The sequence below is a fragment of the Tachypleus tridentatus genome, chromosome 2, assembly GCF_004210375.1.
Source record: "Tachypleus tridentatus isolate NWPU-2018 chromosome 2, ASM421037v1, whole genome shotgun sequence".
NCBI lineage: Eukaryota > Metazoa > Arthropoda > Merostomata > Xiphosura > Limulidae > Tachypleus > Tachypleus tridentatus.
Genome location: NC_134826.1, coordinates 28,423,632 through 28,446,332, shown reverse-complemented (window position 1 = coordinate 28,446,332; position 22,701 = coordinate 28,423,632). Strand labels below are relative to the sequence as shown.

The 22,701-nt window shown below is 36.6% G+C and overlaps 1 protein-coding gene across 2 annotated transcripts in view; it reads left to right on the top strand.

The window, feature by feature from the left end:
- The window catches only part of LOC143239984 (multidrug resistance-associated protein 1-like), a 178,163-nt gene that overhangs the window by 75,066 nt on the left and 80,396 nt on the right, over positions 1-22,701 (top strand). For both annotated transcript variants that reach the window (XM_076481725.1, XM_076481716.1), the window contains exon 15: positions 15,187-15,383. In XM_076481725.1, the coding sequence (XP_076337840.1) occupies positions 15,187-15,383 (197 nt within the window). The remainder of the gene's footprint in view (positions 1-15,186; positions 15,384-22,701) is intronic.

Sequence of the window (22,701 nt, the reverse complement as noted above, 5' to 3'; positions counted from 1 at the left end):
CTAGAAGTCAATTTAATAGCACTACACAACTAAACTTTGATAAAAACAATGTTTAACGCTATATATCAAGATTTTTTGTCATGCAACAGCCTACAAAGTGAAGATAATTGTTAGTAGAACAGAGAGTTTATGTAAAATATTTAGTTGATGCTGGTTGGACTTCCTGACAAATTGCTGCAGACTTAAAATGCTGCTAAAACACTGGTAAGTACACCCTCAATCGTGAAACTGAGGTAGGTAAATTTGAAAATAGTAAAAGAAGAGGCAGAACAACTAAACTCAACGATACTGAATTCAAACATCTTTGTTTATGCACCCATGAAGGTGGATTCCTGTATGTGGTGAGGAGACCTCCCAGAAAGTTTCTGTATTTTCAGTTTTCCTTCTCTGAGATCAGAATATTCACCCATGTATTTGTTGTGCATAGCAAACTTTCCAGGGAAGGAGAGGATATTGTGACTGAGTGGTGTCTGGGACACTGCAACACACCATTTTGACTTTAATTTCTGCAGAAAGATTTTCTCCCAGATCAGTTGGATGGTTCTGCTGGGCTAAGAATTGAGTAGCAGTGTTGGGCATTCTCAGTGAGTGTTGTAGACATTGTGTCTGATGCTGGTGTTTTGGTTTAGTGCTCCTGAAGCCCTGGTGTTGCTGCAGTGTCCTTGTTTGGCATTATAGTGCATCCCCTTGAAGGAATCCATAGTGGGTACTGAATCATTCTCCATTTATTATGGATCCTCCAGTCCTTCAAAAAATAAAATTGCAATAAAACAGCTAATTGATAAATGACCACACATAGACAACTGTTATGCAATCATCACCACAATCAGAACTTATATCTTGGTATTTCTACTTATATTATGGATCCCCCAAACTCTAATTTAAAATAGAAAAATAAGAGGTAAGTGATCACATACAAAGGACTCTGAACAGCAGTCTTTATCCACTCCATTCTGCTGCTGTTTCTCATTTTATCATAATGCATTTTTAGTCAAACAAACCTTTAGGGCAGTTGTCTACCCTTTTTGATACAGAATGGATTTGAGGGGCTTGGTGGCTCTCCAAAATCACTTAAGAAGCTTTGCTCTAGGGACATTTTAGCGGGAACATCTACACTAACACATAATGCACTCCTCATGAATTCAAGGACGATTTGGGATATATCTATTGAGATTACTCTCCATGCTATTTTGAATTATTCACAAGGAGTTATTGTTGACAGGGAGTTGAAGACCATACCTGGGTTGGAGATTCTAGTTGTTTTCTCCAGCCAAGGATTTTCTGCAGTGACATGTATCTAGTGATAAAGAAGGAATTATGCTGCCTACCAATGTTCTTATTTTGATGTTTTCATCACCATGTCTGCCTGCTTCTCTCAAGGCAGGTTATCTGAGCTTTATGGTGTGGCCTTATATTCCTAACCTTCTTTGGTGTTTCCAGTGTCAGCATTTTGGACAGTTAAAGCCATCTTGTTATGGTCCTTGGATATATGCTCATTGTGGTGGCAAAGACCGTGATGCCTACATGTGTCAACTGTACTCATGAGACTCATAGTCTCATTTATTGTGGTTTCCACCTCTCTTACTTTCGTTCTTGCCTGAAGTGGGTGGAGGAGAAAGATGTACAATGTTTAAAAACCATAAATAACATTTCTTATGTTATTGAAAGTTTTGCCTTACTCCATCACTAACATATGCCATTGTATTACATTCCTCTACTACAGTGGGTGTGCAAACAGAGTTTTCCATACCTCTATCAGAGTCTTTATCGCATCATGTGAAGATTCTTTTGACCTCATTGGATAATCAAGTTGATAAGTCAACATCTGCTCCTGGAAGCAGTAGCTGATTACATTCTTCAAGCAGCTGTTCGTTCAACAACTAACTCCTTGAAATTTTCCCACAATATTCTCATCCATGGTAGTTTCCAACCTGCCAGTTGGCATAGAAGGCTGAAAAATTGCCTGGGATACCTTTTGGATTTATCCCACTCTTTCCAATCACATTGCTTTTTGGCAAACCAATGATCATGATTGGAAGGTCAGACATCAAAGCCAAGTACACAAATGGCATCTCTTCTACCACCAGTTCCAAAGTAATATGGGACAATATTTGGATGATAAATGGGAGGTATTGTTCCTACCCTCTTTCCATTTTGCTCTCCAATGTACAGAGTATTGTCAGTACTCTCGACAAGAACTTTACATATCATTCAAGCACTTGCCTCTTCCCCTGCTTTCTTGGCCATCAAGATTTGATCAGAGCAACTAGCTCTTTACGTTTGGGTTGATCATCTCTACGAATACAATTGCTCCTTTGCACTGTTGAAACTTCATCTTGCTCTTCATCAGTTTTGTAGTACATCAGTTAGACATTATATTGTTCATCATCAAATGCTCTGCCATCCCTTTCCTGCCTCTCTTGCTCTTTATCTGGTTGTTTTTAACCAGATGTGGCAGGAGAACGTTCTTCCTTATGCTTGACACAGCTGTCAGGCTGTTGTCTGACTTTTTTAAACCTGGGAAGGATTACAAGATTTCTTCTAATTATCATATAATTACTTTGACTAACTGTGTTTGTAAATTCTTGAAAAGGATGGTTAATGCCCATCTGATTTAGTTCATTGAATCACACAACTGTCTTGCTCACCCAGTATGGTGTTGTTTTCATAGAGCTCTACTGTAGACCACCTGATTAGACTTGAAACATCAACCATGGAAGCCTTCCTCAAGAGAGAAAATTTCGTTTCAATTTTTTTATTTTGAGAAGGCATATGATGTTAAACAAAGGTATGGTATTTTACAAGTTCTCCATTCACATAGGTTGCAGGGCCAGTTGCCAATTTTTACTTGGTATTATTTGTCTAGTAGAAAAATTACAATTTTGTGTGCAATTGACCACTTTCCATTCTTTAACAAAGAAGCTTGAAGTCCCTAAGGGTTGTGTCTTGAGCGTCACACTTTGTAGTATCAAGATCAATGCTAATACTTGCCACCTTCCTCTTACTGTTGCTAACTTCTTCTATGTCAACAACTCCTACATCTCACCTCTTGAGGTGGATTCCTGTACATTGTGAAGGGTCTTCCCAGAGAAGGATCTGTACTTTCAGTTTATCACCTCTGCGATCTGAACATCCACCCATGTTTGCCGTGCATGGTGCCTCATAAAGGAGAGAAGAAGATCCTGGTGGTTAAAGGGTCAAACCCCACATCATTTTGGCCTTGAATTTTCTCCACACCTTATTTTCTCATTCTGCATTCATTGTCTGAGAAATCATTAAGACAGATGTTCCAGTTTTTCATTCAAAATGGATTAGAAGGGCTTGTTGGCTCCCCAAGTCAGTAAGGAAGCTGAGCTCAGGAGTCATTTTGGTGGAAACATCTTCACCACAACACACAAAATTTCTCTTGATGTCAAAGGCCATGAGCAATATACTCATCGAGGTTACTCCCTGTGCAGTTTTGAATTATTCTGTAGGAGTTGTAGTTGAGAGTGATTTAAAGAACATTCTGAATTATCTCTTAAGTTTCTCCAACTAAAACATTTATGCAGTGTGCCATATCTCCACTCAGAAGGATGGAATAATGTTATCTATAAATGTACTTATTTTTACATTTTCATTGCCACGTCCACTGCCACTATCAAGGCAGAATACTTAAATTATAATGTACAGCCATATATTCCCAATCCTCTCTGACATTTCCAATGCTAGTGATTCAGACATTCAAAGACCTCTTGTCCTGGATCTGTAACAAGTGCTCATAATGATAGCAAAGGCAACGATGTCTATGAGTGTGAACTGGAACCACACTATGTTAACTGTAGTGGTTCACACTCCTTGTACTTTCAGTCTTACCCTAAGTGGGTGGAATATAAAGAGGTGAAATGTTTAATAACTGTAAACAATATTCAGGGCTGCTCATAGGTTTGTTGTCAAACTTTGTTATGAGGTTTTACTTCCTTAAATCTATGCAGAAGCAGTTTGAGTCATTTCTGTTCTTTGCAATTACCATAGGTGAACAGTAAGCCAATGTGAAGGCTTAATTATCCTGGTTTCTAACATAAATTTTACTTCTTGCTTCATCAGATCCCTAATCGCATAGGACATCTTGTAGAGCTTTATCTTGACTGGATTCCTGGCTTTGATCTCAATCTTGTATTGTACAAGGTCTGTCTTATCTGAGCTATTTATGAAGGCATCTGCAAACTAGCTCAGTAGATCTTACAGCTTTTTCTTCTGCTGTCCAGTCAGCTCTTCATTGATGGTGGCATTTCTTTGTACGTATCATCTCCATCAGCAGCACTGCCATGGTTTTCGGATGATGTGTCACATTGTTGACTATTGTCAGCATCTACCTGTTGTCCTTGACAGATACAGGTGCTAGTCGTCTTATCAAGTCTGCTGAATGACTTTTCTATGAAAGGGATCTCACCCAATGGCTCCTTAGTTATCTTCCTTCTTGGTATTGTTGTCTGTGACCTGAAGAATCTGGTCATGTTTTCTATGACCCACAGCCTAAAATTTGTTATTGATTCTATCTACCATCTTCTTTGCTCCTAGGAGTCCACCTACAATCAACTTTTAACCAAATTCTTCACTTGAATCCAATATTCTGTTACAACTATAATCTGTTCAAATTTCCCAGTAGAATTGTTTTGATATATCTAGTACAGTATTCTCTTCTAGTCCTCTATTCTTTAAGTTCCTTCCCCTTTATTGTGTGCTTGACTTTTTCTTGAACCCTTTCCAAGTTTCTACAGTGAAGTGTCTTTCTTTTGTGTTTCCTCCAGTTCCTGTAGATTTACGTTCGGGATCTTAACTTTAGATATTTGCAGCATCTTCATATTTCACTTACTTTTCTTTCTAGATTTCTTGTGGTGACTGTAGATGCTACATTAGTCTCCTATCTGTTTGATTCCTCCAAATTTCTATTGCCTGGTATATTTCCAATCATGAAGTCACAGATACACATGGTCTCAGTCTCCCACAAAGTATGGGGTGTCCACCTTCTTTCTTGTAATGGGAAACTTTCTCAATTTTTCATCAGTCAGAACACACAGATATATCTTGCCCATTATTTGGTCATCAGATACTAAACTAGTTCTTGCTACTGCACCCAATGTCTCATAGAAATTGCACTTTCTTATCTCCAATATAGCCTTTACCTATTGGCATGCTGTGATTTATTGGCACATCTTGTGTTTTTCACATGTTCCAATCACCACTAGCACTGTTGACCTGTTTGCTAACTTTGAGCTGATCATCAGTTATTCACTATCTAAACATGATGATAGCACTTTTTTATTTATTATAATGAGTTTTCTCTATTCTGTTACTTCTAGCAGTAACATTCATCATGAAAGTCATTCTTTTCTTTGTTCCTTACCATCAACATTTTTATACTCAACTCCTATTTTATGTCATGATTTTTTGCTGTTGCTTGCTGGTGGTACACTTGGACTCACTTGCAGTGTGTCCCATTTTAAAACAAGTAAAGCATCTCTTGTCACTTTTTGTGGCAACTTACTTCTGGTCAGCTGCCCCTGGTTTTAACTTTAACTAGTTGTTCTTGGACTTGCCAGTTGTACGTTCTTTGTGGGCTTCCATACAGGGGGCTTTTGTCAGCTTGATTATCTCCTCCACGTCTTTCAGTGCTCTCTGCTTTAGGAATAGTGACATGCTAGTGGAGCATATGATCATAAACTGTTCACATATTAGTAGATCTGTCAATTCTTTAAAATTGTCTTAACACTTGGCCATGTCAGTCCATCTTGTGAAGTATCACTTCAAACGTACCACAAACTGAAGTGAAGTTTCTTCAGTATCAAGTTTAACTTCTTTGCACTTCCAATGAAAATCTTAATCATAATGTTCATGGCATTTCAACAAGACCACTTTTAACTTTGAAATAATTGGTCTAAAACATTGATAATATGCTTTGAATCTCTCAGATCAAGGTCAGTTTTAAACCACTGTGATCTTACAGGGTCGATTATAATATCATCTCTACTCATGTTAACAGACTGAAACATGCAGCCAAACACCAAGTTATCATCCATATACACTAAGCATATTTCACTTAGCAGACTTTCAAGTATTAGCTTTATCAACCATTCAAAGGAGCTGGAGTGCAGTATGAAGAGCATAACTCAAACCATCTGAAGTGCTGAAAACAATTTTTGCTCTGCTCTTCTCATCCAGCTAAATTTACAAGTGTCTAGATGCCACATCTAAATTATTGAACCATTGCACACTTTGTAGTACATCCAGACATTCAACAACAGGATGGTATTAACTCTTTTCACAGCATTTGCCTGACGCATCTAATAGCAGAACTTGTGGCTACACTATCATTTTCCATGGCAATTATCACTGGAGAAGACCATGCATTGTGAGAAGGCTCTATGATCCCATCCATTCCCAGTTTGCCCCTGAAGAAGAAAGGTCCACTATTCGAAAGTGCTTGGGTTATAAGGTCTTTGTTCATTTCTGTCAAGACTTCTTGGACCCACGTGTTTTTCTAACACCATGATCCCATCCTTTAATATCCAAGTTATCATAGTATTAACTATTTTCCTAGTATTCCAGGGAATCTGATGAGATAGTTGTTTAGTAGGTCTCACAAGGTCTTTATCCATGTGATTACAAGTGAAGGCTGTTCTCTCCAATCAACCATTAAATTCAACAAATACAGTGATGTAAATAGCCTGCAAGTTACCAAGATCCTGGTGCTGATTTGATTCTAGATTATTGCTGCAATCCTTAACCAGCAAACTGGGTATGAATTATTGTACACTGTGCAAAGATAACACCCTAGCATCAGAGCTAATTTCAGCCAGCTACCATTACATTACTTTCAACATTGATGGTTATTCCAAAGGAAACTTGAATATTAATTAACTTTAGTTGTAAAGTAGCATGGAAACATCATTCCCTAATGTGTGTTACAACTAATACTACATCTGCCTACCTGCCATACATAATTCATGAAATGATTTTATGAGTATGCTGTGTAGCATCAACATGCAAGATCATGGTGCACCACTTGCATATTCAGAGTTACCATTATTCTCTCTGCTAGATACATATGAGTGGTCACTGCTCAAGTTACGTTTAGATTGGCATTGAACAGACTCACCTTTTAAACACATTTCATGTATTGTGTAAGCAAAATTATCTGAGAGTTTCTGTTCATCCATTCATAACATGCCAATTTCATCTCTTAAGTATGCAGCCACAATTTTATCTTATGGTTTGTGGAATCCAGGTACAGCCAGAGATGTACCTCTCATTCTATATGCAGTGTGCCACTACCAGATAAAAAGTGCATGTTTACTGGTCTGAATGGCAATTTCATTCAGCATGCTTGATACAAGATGATATTCACTAGAATTCTAGAAACACCCTTTATCACCAGAAAGTCCACTTCACTATCAAGCATATGTGCAGGAACATCAGCTCACTACCAAATCCTTCTGCATTTGCTGTGAAATTGGTACTGATGGAAGTATCCATTTTGCTTTTATGTCAGATTTGAACAATTTGCATGGATGTGTTTTTGCAGCTAACAACCATAACAAATTATTTTGTCAGCATTTAGAGCATGTCCTGTCTGACCCTACTATAATGGTGCAAACATATTGGATAGCCCTGAATATCCATACCCAATAAGTGGAAACCATCCAGTTACCATTCCAGCACTCTGCAGTGCTGTTTTTGACTTTTATATTTAGAACTCTGAGATCAGCATTGGGTTGGATTTAATTACTCGTACTCTGAGAAGCCATGATGGCTGCTGCTATCAGATTCTATTCATCATGCAATAATCACTCTATAGTTGACCACCTTTGGCCTCATCACTCCTAACATTGCCTCTGTTTAGGTATAAATATCTCATACACCCATATGGTGCCCCATTGCTTCACTCAGAAGTCCTTTGATAAACTTGTTAGTGGATGTCTTTGTGACCTGGAATCACTATTACATGTATATCTTCCATGCAAGCAGTGTAGATAATTGGGAAAGATACCCAAGTTATCTTAAACTAGTTCTCATGAATGGTTTAATCTTCTACTTGATCAAATCATTAGCACAACTCAGTTATAAATCCTTTGGCCAGCTGCCCCTCCAATAGCTTCTTGACTGTGTTAAACTCTGATTCACTTGTATAAGTAATAGACATTACATTCCTGTGACTAGCTTTTCCAGGCATTTACTTGCCAGAGAAGTAAAAACTGTGAAGAAAGTGATCTAGTTTCTCCTTTGCTTAGCAATGATGACCATGTGTGTACATGGCCTCAGCACAGATCTATAATGAGTATTTTTCAGATCAATGTCTTATATGAAGAGAATACATTCAATGTTTTAGGGTCTTGGAGACCTACATTCAAATAAATGTTGAGTCAGTACACAGAGCTATGAGAAATGAAACACAAACCATGTCCTGTCAGGAGGTCCTGCCAAAATATTGGCCACTGTATTACCATAAGTTGACTCAGCAATTACACCCTTTACTGTCAGAGAGGGCTCTCGCCAAACCTCCCTGATCATTATAGGGAAGAGGCACTTGCTGCATTATCAAATGACATAGCAAATCTCTAAAATAGACTTTCTTCATAATAGTTCTTTTTCCTTGGTTTTGAAACATCTAAGTAATGTTATTCCATTTCCTAAAGAGGGGGCATATACTTGGTTGCTGTACAGTAGTACAGGTCTCTGAAGTGAACTTTTCTGCCTGTAATCTCTCCATTTTCACATGTGGGGGGTGCTGGTTAACTCTTCATAATGTGGGTCCTACATGAATCTATCCATTTGTTCCCCTTTCACTTTCTTTTCCTTTTTCTTAAATGGTTGACATAGGACAGTGATTATTTTCCCACTGTCTTGAAGTAGATTTTACACAGTTGATGCCACATGACCTGAATGCCATGGTCAAAGTTGGATCAGGCTGAAAAGCTCACCTTCACCATTCTCTCAGAACTAGATTCTGTTGTTATTAGTCTTTCATCTATTAATGATTGTATAGTGGCAGTAAATGATTATATAATTCAAGAAACTGCTTGTTCTTTCCCCAAAATCTCGACACATTTCCCATGTTATACTCATCCAGGATAGCCTCCTGCCTGCCAGTATGTATGAAAGACACAGAAATGGGACTGAGCTACATTTTTGTATATATCCAGCTCTTTCCAACTGCATTGGTTTCCAATATGTTTGCTTATGTTTGGCAAGTCAGACATGAAAACCAGAAGAAATCTTGGATTATGTTTCACCACCAGTTTCAAAGTTATCTGGAACAAGATTCAGAAGGTCAACAAAAAGTATGCTTCCCATACTTCCCATGCTAATTGTCAATATACAAAGCATTGCTAATATTCTTAGATAGAACTTTTCTTAACTCTCCAGCTCTTCTATTTCTTTCCTTGCCTTCTTGGCCATTAAGTCTCAGGCTGAGAGATTGTCCTTTTCCTTTTTAGCAGATAATCCCTGTGATTATAAGCAAGTATTTACAACAGTGGAACTTAAGCATACTTTTCATTGGTCTGGCAACACATCAGTCAGACCCATACACCATGACATTCACTATGAGATGCTGCATCATCTTTTCTGTCTCTCTTGCTCTTCTTCTGGTTATTTTCTTTCAGATCTGGCAGCAGAATGTTTCTCCAGACTATTGGCACAGGACTATTGTTTTTCCCTTCTCAAAACTTGTGAAAAATTCAAATATCCTTTCTTATTGTCATCCAGTTGTGTTGACTAGCTGTGTCTGTAAGGTTTTGAAGAGGATGGTTAATGCTCATCTTGTTGGATTCAATGAATAAAACAATCTCCTCTTGCCCATCCAAAATGTGGTTTTCATCAACAGTGATCTACTGTGAACAACCTGATTTCTCTTGAAGACTTGTTCAGTAAAGCATCTTATTTCTGTTTTTTTTTTATCTTGAGAATGCTTATGACAATATATGAAATTTTAGCATTTTGCAGGACCTCTACTCACATGGATTGTTATTTGACCATTCACTTAACAGCTGATTCCAAGTTCATGCAGGTTCAACCCTTTCTCAACCTTTCACACAGGAATTTGACATTTCTCGAAGCTGTCTTGAGTGTCACACTTTTCAATATCAAGATTAATGCAACCACTAAATAACTTCCTCCTACTCATGCAAATACTCTCTATGTTTACAACGTTCACATTTCATATTGGTTGTTCAACATGATGTTTCTTAAGCGGCAGCTTTATACTACTTTCTCACTTGTTGGGGTGGACCATAGCAAATGGTTTCATTTTTTCTTCTTTGAAAACTGTTTGTATAAATTTGTGCTACCAGCAAGATTTGCAGCCTGATACTGAGCTCCACCTTGCTAGTGGTGTTCTGAGACAAAATTCAAGGGGCTTGTCTTTAATCATAAGCCTGCTTTAATTTATTGCATTAAGCAACTTTGTGTAAATTATACAAAGGCACTAAACATCCTTTTTGTCCTCTCTTTCACCTCTTTGGAAATGGATAGATGTTTCATGCTCAAAATTTATTGTGCCCTCCCATAATTCAAGTTGGTATATAAATCTATGCTTTGTGGTTCTGCCAGGCCCTTTGCCTTCATGATGTTGGATCCTGTTTACCATCTGGTGCTTTTGCTCTTCACAGGAGCTTTCCCCACTTCCAGTTCATAGTTTGTAGACTGAATCCCACAAACTTCCTCTTTACCTCTAATATTTGCAGTTTTCTTTACTTAATGCTACTGAGTTTCCATTATATCCAGGCACAGCTGGCTGAATTGGGTTCATCATTGGAGGATGTTACTCATTTCTTTGATCAGTCCATTCTACCATGATATATACCCACCTTTTACTTTTCTGTGATTCATCTGAGAAAGGTGGTCACTCTTGATTGGGTGTATCTTGTATTTGCCAAACATTTTTCAAACCATTCTTCTTTTCCTTATTTTATGGATGGTTTAAAATTAGGTTATTCTGTGGACTCTGTCATGGTTCATTGTAGCTCAGCCATTTCTCACAGAACCCTTTTATATATTTATATTCACTATCAAGCTGCATGCCATTTATCTTAGCTTGGATCCCGTTGCAACTGAGTAGTACACTAACTCTACCACTTACACAGACTTTCTTACCTCTCTGTTGATCCTGGAATCAATTAATGTAAGTGCTCACCTTGTTTTCCTCAATATTGACAAATGATTGGCATACTTTCCACTGTGTTTTTCTATGCAGTTTTTCTGAACATCTGTTTTGGAACTGTCACAGCCATGCCCTTCCTGTATATGGACTGTGATCTTGTGATAGATTGCAGTTGATTTGGGAGAAGCAAATTCATAACAAGCTTTTCCAGATGAAGCTTATGTTTGTTTACTCTTTGACCATCTAGTTTCCATAAGAATTAACAGGAAGAAGTTGTTTTTAGGCTATACATTGGTCACAGTTTTTTTACCCATTGTTTTCTTTTAGGTGGGACTTAACTGCCAATGTTTGTGGCCTTTGTAAAACTCCAGTCATAACTGCTCACATTTTAATTTCATGCTGTTGCTAGAAGTTTGAGGAGTAACATCATTTTAGACATGTCTTTTCTAAAAGTTTATCTCTGATGTTGGATTGTGACACTATTCAACTTGATCATGTTTGTGACTTTTTGCATTCCAACTGGTCTTTATGGTTTTTTTTAAATAATTTTTGGGCATTGTTTTGTTTGTAACTCATTTTTACATTTTATTGAATTTTAGTGGCATTTTTGCTGGTTGTTTTGGGCAGACAGCCTAGTTGTTTTCCACCATAAAATGCTAAACAACCAACCAACTCAGTAGGGCAAAGTGCCTCTCCTCACATAAAACCACCCATGTCTCCCATTGCTAAAGGTGCACTGCCTCACTGTCTTGCAAGCCAACTCCAATTAGTGGACTTTAAAAATGTCCCATGACCCTGTTTTGGCTCAGCTATCAGTGTCTGCATTCAGAATGGCTCTCTAGCCTACTACATGTCAATTTCAGCATCAGCATGTGCTTGCTGTTTTGCCTGCTTGTGAAACTGCTTTGTGGTGGAACTTATCCAACATCTGAAGCTTTTCTTCTGTAGGTGAACTTTGATAAGAGTTTCTATAAAGATTGTCCCACCTGGTGTCAGGCTCCCTAGCTTGCTTACTACTTTTCATATGGCCATTTGTTGCATTTACTTCAATTACAAGGCTTAGTTTCAGGTGAAAAGGTTTTTAAGGCTCTCTGGTTGCACCAGGTAGTCTTTGTTCTCAGATCTCTGAACTTTTTCCATAAAGAAGATAGTTTTAAAGGCCTTTACAGCAATGTAGAAAGTTTAAGATTCAAGAGAGGGATTTTACTGGATCTAACCATGCTATCCAATTATAAAGTTGCATCAATCAGCAGATCATTATTCATATGGCCATACATTCAGTGGTGTGGAAAATATTTTTGCATGAGGCTTGGTTTGCTTCCCAATTTCTTAATTGCCTGCAATGTTTTCTCCCTACCAATGTTTATTTTACACCTGTAGCCATAAATGTTTTAGTCACAGTTGCAGATTTTTTCTCTTATTTTATATTCTTTAGTATCTCTCATATTTATCAACACAGTAAAAAGTTAATATCACTAACAACAGGATGTTCTGACATTGAGACTTATTTCCATTCAAGTTGCAATGGATAGGTTGTGGAGAAAAAGACAGGACTCAAGTCAGCAACAAAAATAATATTTAATCATAATTATTAGTACACTACAATGCAAAACAATTACAAATAGACCAAGTTAATTTATGTAACATTGATCTACATATCATTTAATGATAGGAACTGCTCTTAGTAATATGTCATTTCCCCTGTAAGTTTAATCAGAGCGCATAAAAATACCCAAAGAACACAGCCCCAAGTGAATTTTATGAAAGTTGTAGTGCAGCAGGTTTTAAATGGTTATGAAAATATCCAATATTTCACTATTTTTTACATCACTTACTCAAAAGTAAAAAAAGCATGTAAAACTGATCTCTAAATCTCCAAATATTAACTTAAACATGTAAGTTAACATAAGCTGTTTAGCATATAAAACCCCATAACTAACTATTATTACTTCAAATAGCTAGCAGAGATTGCAGAATAAGGGTGAGACTTCCCACTGCTATTGCCTGATTTATTGACAAGAACATCTTAACCCATTAATAAAAGGAAATCATTCCTGTAAGAGACCCAAACAACTCTGCTTGCCATTTAAAAGAATCTAAAATTATTAACAAACTTGAGCACCTCACTGCCTCTAAAGGAAGACTATGATAAACATAAATTTGAAAAATTTGCTTCTTAACTAAAACTCATTATATGTCCCAATTCTGTACATTTCAACAATCATCCTCTCTTAATTAAATACTTGCAATTGTACAAGAAACAGATGCTTATAATTTTTAACTTTTCTGAACTTTTATATTTGAATGATGTAAAAAATCATGCTGTTTTATTTGTTGTTAAACATTTGTTGTATCACTATTAACTCATTGGCAGATTATTGTAAATTATCAAGTAAAAATAATTCAAAGTCTAATTCACATTTCTTCCTTTAATATTATTACAAGCTTGAACACTTGTACTCTGTCATAATTTGTTTTATGCCTGCATTACAAATAATGCTAACTAACATACAACTAATCAGCTTGTACAAAGTGTCTCAATAGTACAGTAGCAAACATAGATCCAAATACTTTATGAAAACACTGATTGATTCAACTTACTATGTTGAAATAACTAGACTCTCTTAACTATATTCTTGACCACATTTCAATCCCATTACTTTTAAAACATCTATCATCTATTTTTTAATCTAGTTTTGAAGTTGCCAGTAAATTTGAAGTCAACTTAGGCAAACTATGCCTTTTTGATAATGAATAAATTAAAGCATGAAGAATATTACTGACAACATATTATTCTTAAGAAATTTCTTGTAGGTACACTGTTACCTTGAGTAAGATTATGAGAACATTACTTAGGAGTACTACTGCGGTAGTTTGAGTTTTATAAAACAGTAACTTACTGGCAAGCGTTGTTGGGCAAGTCCTTTCGCCCATTTGGTATAACACTTTCCTTTTTTTTTTTAACACAAATGTATGCACAAAGAAAATTTTGCATACTGTAAGATACATTTTTTATTGTGGATTATTTGTATCACATGCACAGATTTCAACAGAACCTTGGCTTGTATTTGTTTTAAAATATGCAAACAGTGTACAGTGAAGCAACTTAATGCGCAATTTTAATCATCCTTTTTTATCAATACACAGAGTGTGTATGCATGGTTAAGCAATTGAATTGGTTATTTTTTTATTAGTTGGTTAAGATAATGCCAAGTCATGTCTACGTAATTATTATGAATTAGTTTATCTCTAACTTAATGTTTACTACAAGGCACTTACACTTACTGTAAATTGTAGGCCTAACTTGAAAGACAGTTTTGAGTAGCTATTTCAAGAATAATATACGCACAGCCTAAGTACAACATTTGTATGTTAAAAAACTTCATTGCTCATACATGCAATAGCTATCACTTCTAACACTGAATAAATTTGTAGGCACTTAACTAATACCTCACTGATTTACTTATAATAACTCATCATTCACTAACTATTGATTTATTGCTTGGTTTTACTCTATATTATACTTGTTTTCTACTTATAACAAACTTTTTCAGATAACATCCTGCACCTTCTAGAACATCTAAATTAATATGAAAATATTAGAATAATGATTTAATTCTCAATTTTTATAATGACGAGAAACTCACTTGAAGAAAAATGTATTCTCAAGATAGCTGTTATGGGTGTTAAACTTTAAAATAAAGTACAGAACAGCGTTTCAACCTTCTTAGGTCATCTTCAAGTTAACTAAGAGAATTTGCAATCTCTCTTTGTTAACCTGAAGATGACCTAAGAAGATCGAAATGTTGTTCTGTATCTTATTTTAATTAAAGTTTTAATACCCATAACAGCTATCTTGAGAATACAAATTCTCATTTTTATTTTTTATCTTTTACAGGCCTCCCAGTGGCATAGTACAGATAGCCCACTGTATAGCTTTGTGCTTAATTTCAAACAAGTGAAAAAGCTTTTACATTTATGTTTGAATAAAAATTAAGAATAGTTAAGCATTATTTGACACTGAAAGTTAATTTTTGTTTCTACAGAAGATGAAGTCATTAGTATGGATAATGCTTCGGTAAGCTGGTCAAGGAGCTCTGACCCTATTCTGAAAAACATTAAACTACATGTAAGGAAAGGACAGTTGGTAGCTGTTGTAGGTCAGGTGGGAACTGGGAAGTCATCTCTGTTATTAGCCTTGTTGGGAGAGATGTATAAGTTGACAGGATCCATAAACCTGAAAGTTAGTAATTATGTGTTTTATATACAAGTTATCAGTAGATGTCCATTAATGTTATATTAGTGATCAATGTTGTCTTTGAAAAAAAGGTATACAAGCACACAGGATTCATAACCAAGAACTTACAAAAAATTGTGGCAAAGTGGCTCGCATATCCAATACATAACCTGCTTTAAAATTCTCAGGGAAATGTTATCTAACCCAGGAGTTTTATCATTCTTTAAACTTCTCAATTTTATTTTAACAAGCTCAAAATATATGCTTCTCTTATGTCTATTGTACTTAACACATTCCAGAAAGTAAGGTGTTTATACTGTTCTTTCTAAATATTTTTGTGTACTATTAAGAAATAAAAAGATAATAGTAATCAATCTAGTCATTAAAACAAACTAAAAAAATGTATTTTAGATACATGAAGAATGTTGTTAGTATAATCTGTAGCAAAGAACCCTATTGAGTATTTTTGGTGTAGATTAGTGTTTTTACAATAGAAACATTTGGTTTAATATAAGTCATTATACTGAACATCAGGTGGAAGAAATTAAATTTATTCACCTCATATCTAAAACTTCAACTTTTGGGATGTGGGTACCCATTGTTAGCATAATTTACAAGCACATATCAAAGCTTAATTGTGTAATTTCACTTGCAAAATTTGCTGTATACATACAAAGATTGGAGTCCAATCATTAGCCTTTCTAATCTATATAAATACCTATATTCTCCAAGATTCACAAAGTACTCATTTCTCAATCTGTGTTGATTTTTCACTGGAATTGTAGGCGCCCAAGTTGATTATAGACAACTACCATCTGCACATTGCTATAGCACTGGTGTTCCACCACTATCAGAATTTGTTGTGCACAAGGGTCAGGTTCTTCAGTTCTGGGTTTTTACTTCAGACTCATATCATGTTTACATGAATTTTGTCTTATAGTGTAAGTTTTTATTCCAATCCTTCTTATTCCATTGTACTGTGTGCACACCATCTATGGATGACTAATTACTGCTATCACCATTTTTTCAATTGTCAAAACATCACATCCTGATTCTACTTTCACATTCAACAAAAGCAGGCTTCGCTTTTAGAACTGAGACATCTATTCTCGCTTCAGTTCAATATGGCATCAGTCTGGGCATTTTTTTGTCTTTCATCTGACATCCATCCTGCTCAGTGTTTACTTACCCACCTCCTTTTCCCAGTACACAGATGGTACTTTTTCTTCTGAAAATTTGAACATCAATCAAATCTCTCGTGCCTTTGAGATGAGAATACAAACAAGTCTTTCATTTGTATTTATGCAACCAGGAGCTCATAAACATTGATTCACCAGTTACCCAGTTTTTTTAGTCAGGATAGTTCTTTGATCTTAAAGGGTTGTTAAGACAGGACACTACCACAATATCGGTTCCTTTACTGCCACCCTGTCCAGAATTCCATCTCTTCATTGAAGGCCTTGTTTCAGAGCTGGGTGCATATATCAAAATCAGAAATTCCATGGCCTATGCATGGATAGAAAGGATTCCCTATGTAATGATTTTGTCCTTTTTGTTCTTCAATTGGCAATGCTTCATAGTCTGGGTTTATTAAGGGGTAAGTTGTTAGGTTTCACTCTGACAATTCTATGGTGGTGTTTTGTGTTTCTTATCAAGGACTTGCATGGTCTAGGGATCCTTGTTTTCTCATTTTGGTCCTCCTTTCTCAGAACCTCTTTTGCCTTATCTTACTAGCTTGCATGTTTTATAGGAATGCCTTTGGTAGCAGGCCGGTTCTCTTAATTCAAACAGATTTTCCTGACATAATACATATTGCATCAAAAGGTTCTGCTGGATTGGCTCCCATTTTACCACTAACTGATGGATTAGCCTCTCATTGAATCATTCAAGTACTGGCAATATGGTTTCCAGTAACTCATCTATGGGCTTTGGCAATCGATGCATTCTGATGGAAGAGGATAGGTTTACAACTCTAAGCCTTCTCTGTGCTTCATATGTTACCCAGAGTGCTGAATATGATTAGTTCCAACCCACTGTCAGATCCTGTTGATCACACCAGATTAGATAATACACATGGGTTTCAGCTTTTGTGGTCCCATATAGTGTGTCAAACTCTTACACTTATTTTTAGGCTTTCTTTGTGGAGGCAACAATGATCTAATGTGCTATACTACGTAATCCTTTGGCATAAATATTACGCTGTCTTTTTTATGATATTATGGTTTAAACTCTAAAATTGCCATGTATCTGTCTGTTTTTGTTTAGTCTAAATGGCACGTTTATCAATGGTAATGACTTTCATATCAGCAATAGTGTGTTGAGAAAAGGTAGAATCCATTTCAGTTAGTAGTGTCAACCATAACCTTTTTTTTATCTGGCTCTTTGGCAGAGATTTTTGCATCTTCCACAATCACCTTGTTTAATCCATCCTTATCGACTACTATTTGATTATCACACTCTTTAGATTTCCAAAGTAACTTTGTGTACTAGTTCTCAAATGACCATTCCAGTTACCTACCAAATATGTTGCAGCTAAATTACGTTTTCTGTCTCCACATCCGTTTGTGACCTGACCCTTATATGCTTCTACTTGCAGGTTTATTTTTCATGGCTGCTGACCTATGGACATCACCAATTAGATTGATTAGCATTGTTTGTCAATAGACCACTTTCTCATTCTCTCTGTCCCAGGACCACTTTTTCTTACTCAGTACACTGTCTGACAGAAAAGAGATTTAGTATTTTTCTCTGATTTATTTACTCACTTTTCCCTCTAAGACCAATCACACAAATTGTAATCTTGTTCACATTCAGTGAGAGTATTGAAGGATTTTTTGACTCTACCAATACCATTATAGGTATTAGATAACAATTTCTATTATGGGTTCTTGTTGAAGGCGAGGAATCTTCTCAAAGTCATATCATCTTTGTCACTTTTTTATGTCCTTAGTAGAGCAGTAAAATTGCCCACTGTATGCCATTGTGTGGACTGATATGTGAGTCTTCCCTAATACCTTTATCTCAATTTATTTTCATGATCTGGCTGCTTCTTTATCTGAGGGATTTTACCTGCCATATTTAGCTATCTTCATTATTTCTGCTATACATATCCAAAAGAACTGGTATTTTTATTTCTAAATTTCAGTCAGGGCACCATTGCTTTGTTTTCTCAGAATCCTACTTTGTGGTTAGTGTTGCCCAGACAGTTTGATTTTATCAAACGAATTTAACACTAGCAACTATTAACTGAATATACTCTCTATAGGTTGCAACATGCTCTGAAGAAATGGTGTTTCATAAATCACCTAGGAGCTGACCAGATGGCATTAAGTCCTATAATGGACCACCACTTGTGGACTATCATGAGTAAAGCACAAGAGGATCCTGCCCATCTCTGCCAACCTTTGAATTGAAAAAGTAAGGTTAGTATGCTTGTAAAAATTTATGGAACCTAGCTCACCTATTGTGCTGTATCCAAAGTACTGTTTCTCAGGACTCCCCAGTGTGCATTACCTCCTAAATTCTAAACTACACAGATGGACAGAGACTTTTCCTCCAGAGTGTTAGAATTAACTCCTCTACTCTTGGAGAAGAGACTGAAGTTAGAGGCCCTCCTACCTGGATCTCTGGATATTTTTTCCAGATGTTGGTAATAGTGGCATAAGCCTATACAGGAACCTACTCATAACGTCAGTTTAATATTAATGCTTGGATCCAGTTGAGGTATGCTTGCCCAGTATTTTTTCATGAACAAAGACTCAGTAAGTTGTTCATAGAAGAGGGTCTGTTCTCTCCTCATAATTCATAACAGTGAATGGTCCCATTTTGGGTCCATGGTTGAGCAAAGTTGTTTTAAGTGAAATGTAACCTTGTCCACTTAATGGGAGAGCGAAGATGTTTTTCATAATTCCAGACTGGGTGAGTTCTTTTGTGGTTGAGTAAGGCATACATGATCTTGCCATTCCAATCCTGATGTGTTGCCTTTTAGGTTTCTTCAGGTGGAGAGGAAGGCTTGTCTACTTCAGTTCTGCTCACTTTCTTGTCATGTTTTCAGTGGCTTTGGATACATCCTTTTTTGACTACAGGTTAGGATCTACTCACAAGCATATATATCTATCCTATTCAGATGAATTGCTCTAGACAGCAGTGTGGTATATAGGAACCAAGACTCCTTAATTCTAGCCCCAAATAGTGGAACCTTCGCTGTTTAGTTGTGGCTGGCCTATAATGATGATTACTCGTGTACAGTTCCACCTATGATACAGAACAAACTTCAGAGTGAAAAGCACATTTGTTTTGAATGTAGTGTGATTCTCTCATTAGGGTGCCAATCTTCTATGGGCATACCCCTTACCAGTGTGTTATTCTAGCTATAAGTGTCAGTGGAGGTATATTTTTGAAATTACTATTTGACTAAATTGAAAATGTATTTCCAATAGTACTTATAAACTTCTCATGCTCTCCCATCCTTTCTCTCCACTAAGTGTGGGTGTTAGAGATTGAGTCAGTGTTGAAAAAGTGATAACATTATCTAAATTAGGTGCTTATAAACAGTGCCAAGATAGAGGGTGCATTGACATAGGTGGAGAGTATCACAAGGTAAGTATTGCAAGGGACAAATGAGTTGGGTATAAAAAAACCTGTTGCAAGCATGAAAAAAATCAGACCAATGCTTAGATGGGTTAATAAGTAACCTTTGAGGTTGAGTAATAACTGTAACTGTTTGGAGAGATAAGTATTATTGGAAATACAGTTTAAGTTTTGGAAATTTTAACTATTATCCACTCTTATATCTGCACCTTTCTTTTTTATCTTCTTAGTTCAGTATTTTTTGAAAACATTTGTTTTTCTTCTTAAAAGTATTAAGGTATAATAGGTTAAACACTACTTTTATTTTTATGACAGAGTTTAATCCCATTAATTTGATGTAGTATTGAAAAATGTTATGCCTCTCAAAATCAAATAATTAAGCTAAACAATGAAAAAGAGGAAACTAGATTGGTGATTTGGTCAAATACATATTAATAGTCAAGTTGAAATCCCTTACTTCAATTTAATTATTAAATCATTTTATTTTCAGCCAAATGTACTCAGGTTTTCTGCACAAAATGATATAATATTATCAAGCTAAAATATTGGATAATTTGTCTCTCTTTCATATACATAACATTTGATTTTCTCTAGTGTGTCCTTCCTTACTGACCCCTTAGTGTGGATTCCTGTATATGGTGAGGGGACCTCTCAGAGAAGGTCCTGTTATTTCAGTTAATTGATATAACAGAACCTTCACATCGACCTATATGTTTGCAGTGTGTGGCAGCCCGTGAAGGATGCTGGTGGTTGAGGAATCCAACCCAAACACACTACTTTGGCCTTGAATTTCCTGTAGATGGACAGCCTTGGGGTGACTTTCCCAAGGCCATTTGGCTGGTTCACTTGTGCTAGGATCAGTAGAGTACCAATGTTGTTTTCAAAAGGTGTTGTAGACATTATGTTTAATGCTGGTGTTTGGGTATAGTTCTCATAAAACCCTGGCATTGCTGCAATGTCCTTGTTTGGCACTGTAGTGCATACCCTTAGAGGGCTTCATGGTGGGTGTGGTCAGTGGGCACTGAAATATTCTTTCTTTATTATGGATCCCCAACTCAAAATGAGAATAAAATAATAAGAAAACAGACCATAGGTAAAAGACCGTGTCTTGAAGATTCTGAACAGCAATCTTCAACTTCTTCAATGCCTGTACCTAATTTTCTCATATTACATTCTTTATCAACAAATATTTAGGGCAAATGTCTCCATTTTTTTTTATTCAGAAAGGACTGTTGGGGCTTGATGGCTCTCCTAAGTCGGCCAAATAGCCAAATGTTTTGGGGGCATTTTGGTGGAAACATCCACTTCAAAACAGAGTAAACTCCTCTTGCTTTCAAAGGCCATTGGGGATATACCCATTAAGGTTACTCCCCATACTACTTTGAATTCGTCATGAGGGTTTATTGTTGAAAGGGATTTGAAGAACATCCCTGAGTCAGAGGTTTTAACTGCTTTCTCCCCCCCAAAGAATTTCTGCAGTGAGGTGTACCTCCACTCACAAGATGAAACTATGACGTTGACCAATGTCCTAATTTTGATGCTATGTCCACCAGCCATCATCAAAGCAGGCTATTTAAATTGCAAGGTATGGCCAATATATTTCAAATCTCCTCAGATGTTTCCAATGTTAGCAGTTTGTTCACTTGAGGGCATCGTGTTATGGTTGCTTGACATGTGTTCATTGTGATGGCAAAAACCATGATGACTATGAGTGCAAAATGGACCCTTATTGTGTTAATTGTAGTGGCTTTCACCCCTCTTACTTTCATTCTTGTCCTAGTTGGATAGAGGAAAAAGAGGTACAGCATTTGAAAATGGTTCACAACATTTTTTACCCTGAGGTTCGAAAGTTATTGTCAACCATTCTATCTCGGATGTATGCTGCTGCACTCCATTTCACTGCTACAGTCAGAGAACAGACAGATCTCTCCATGTCTCTGACAGAGTCATCTTCCAATCATGTAAAGATTCTTTTGTTCCCTGTGGTTAAGAAAGTTGAGGAGTCAATGTCAACACCTATCTTTGTACCCTCTTTCAGTGGTTCCCCAAGTCCACTTTCTTTGGCTGCAGCTTCTGGCATTTCCTTAAGTCTGTCTTCTTTTTTGACCCCAAGATGCAAAATGATTATTCATTTATGGAATCTTCATCTACTGAGAGAGACCTACCCACTCCATTCAGAGCAGGATCCATGGAGAACAATAGACCATCTAATAAAGAGAAAATATGTGGTCAGAAACAGAAGGGCTCTCTGCCCAGTTCTCCTTCACACAAGTAAAAATGGTCATGTTAACACAGTGGAACTGTAGGTTTTCATTCTAATTTTGATGACATCAAAGCACTGATTGATTCCTACCAACCTGTGTGTCTTTCTTTATAGGAAACATTCCTGAAACCTGCTGATGCAGTCACATTTAGGCACTTTCCTTTGTATAGAAATGACAGGCTGTGTGATGGATGGGTGCATGGAGGGGTGGCACTGTTGGTCGATCAGCATGTGCCCACCCTGTCTTTGCCACTTGATACACCCTTGGAAGCTGTATCCATTCATATTTCCTTCAGTCATACCATCATTATTTGTTCTATCTACCTGTCTTCTGGAGAGACCTATGATCAATTAGACCTTGATGCTCTCATTGAACAGTTAATGGACATAATCCCTTCCATGGTGGTGCTGGTATTGATGTGAGGGGTTATTCCATATAGTATATGTTCTTGGATCATAAACTTTCTCTCT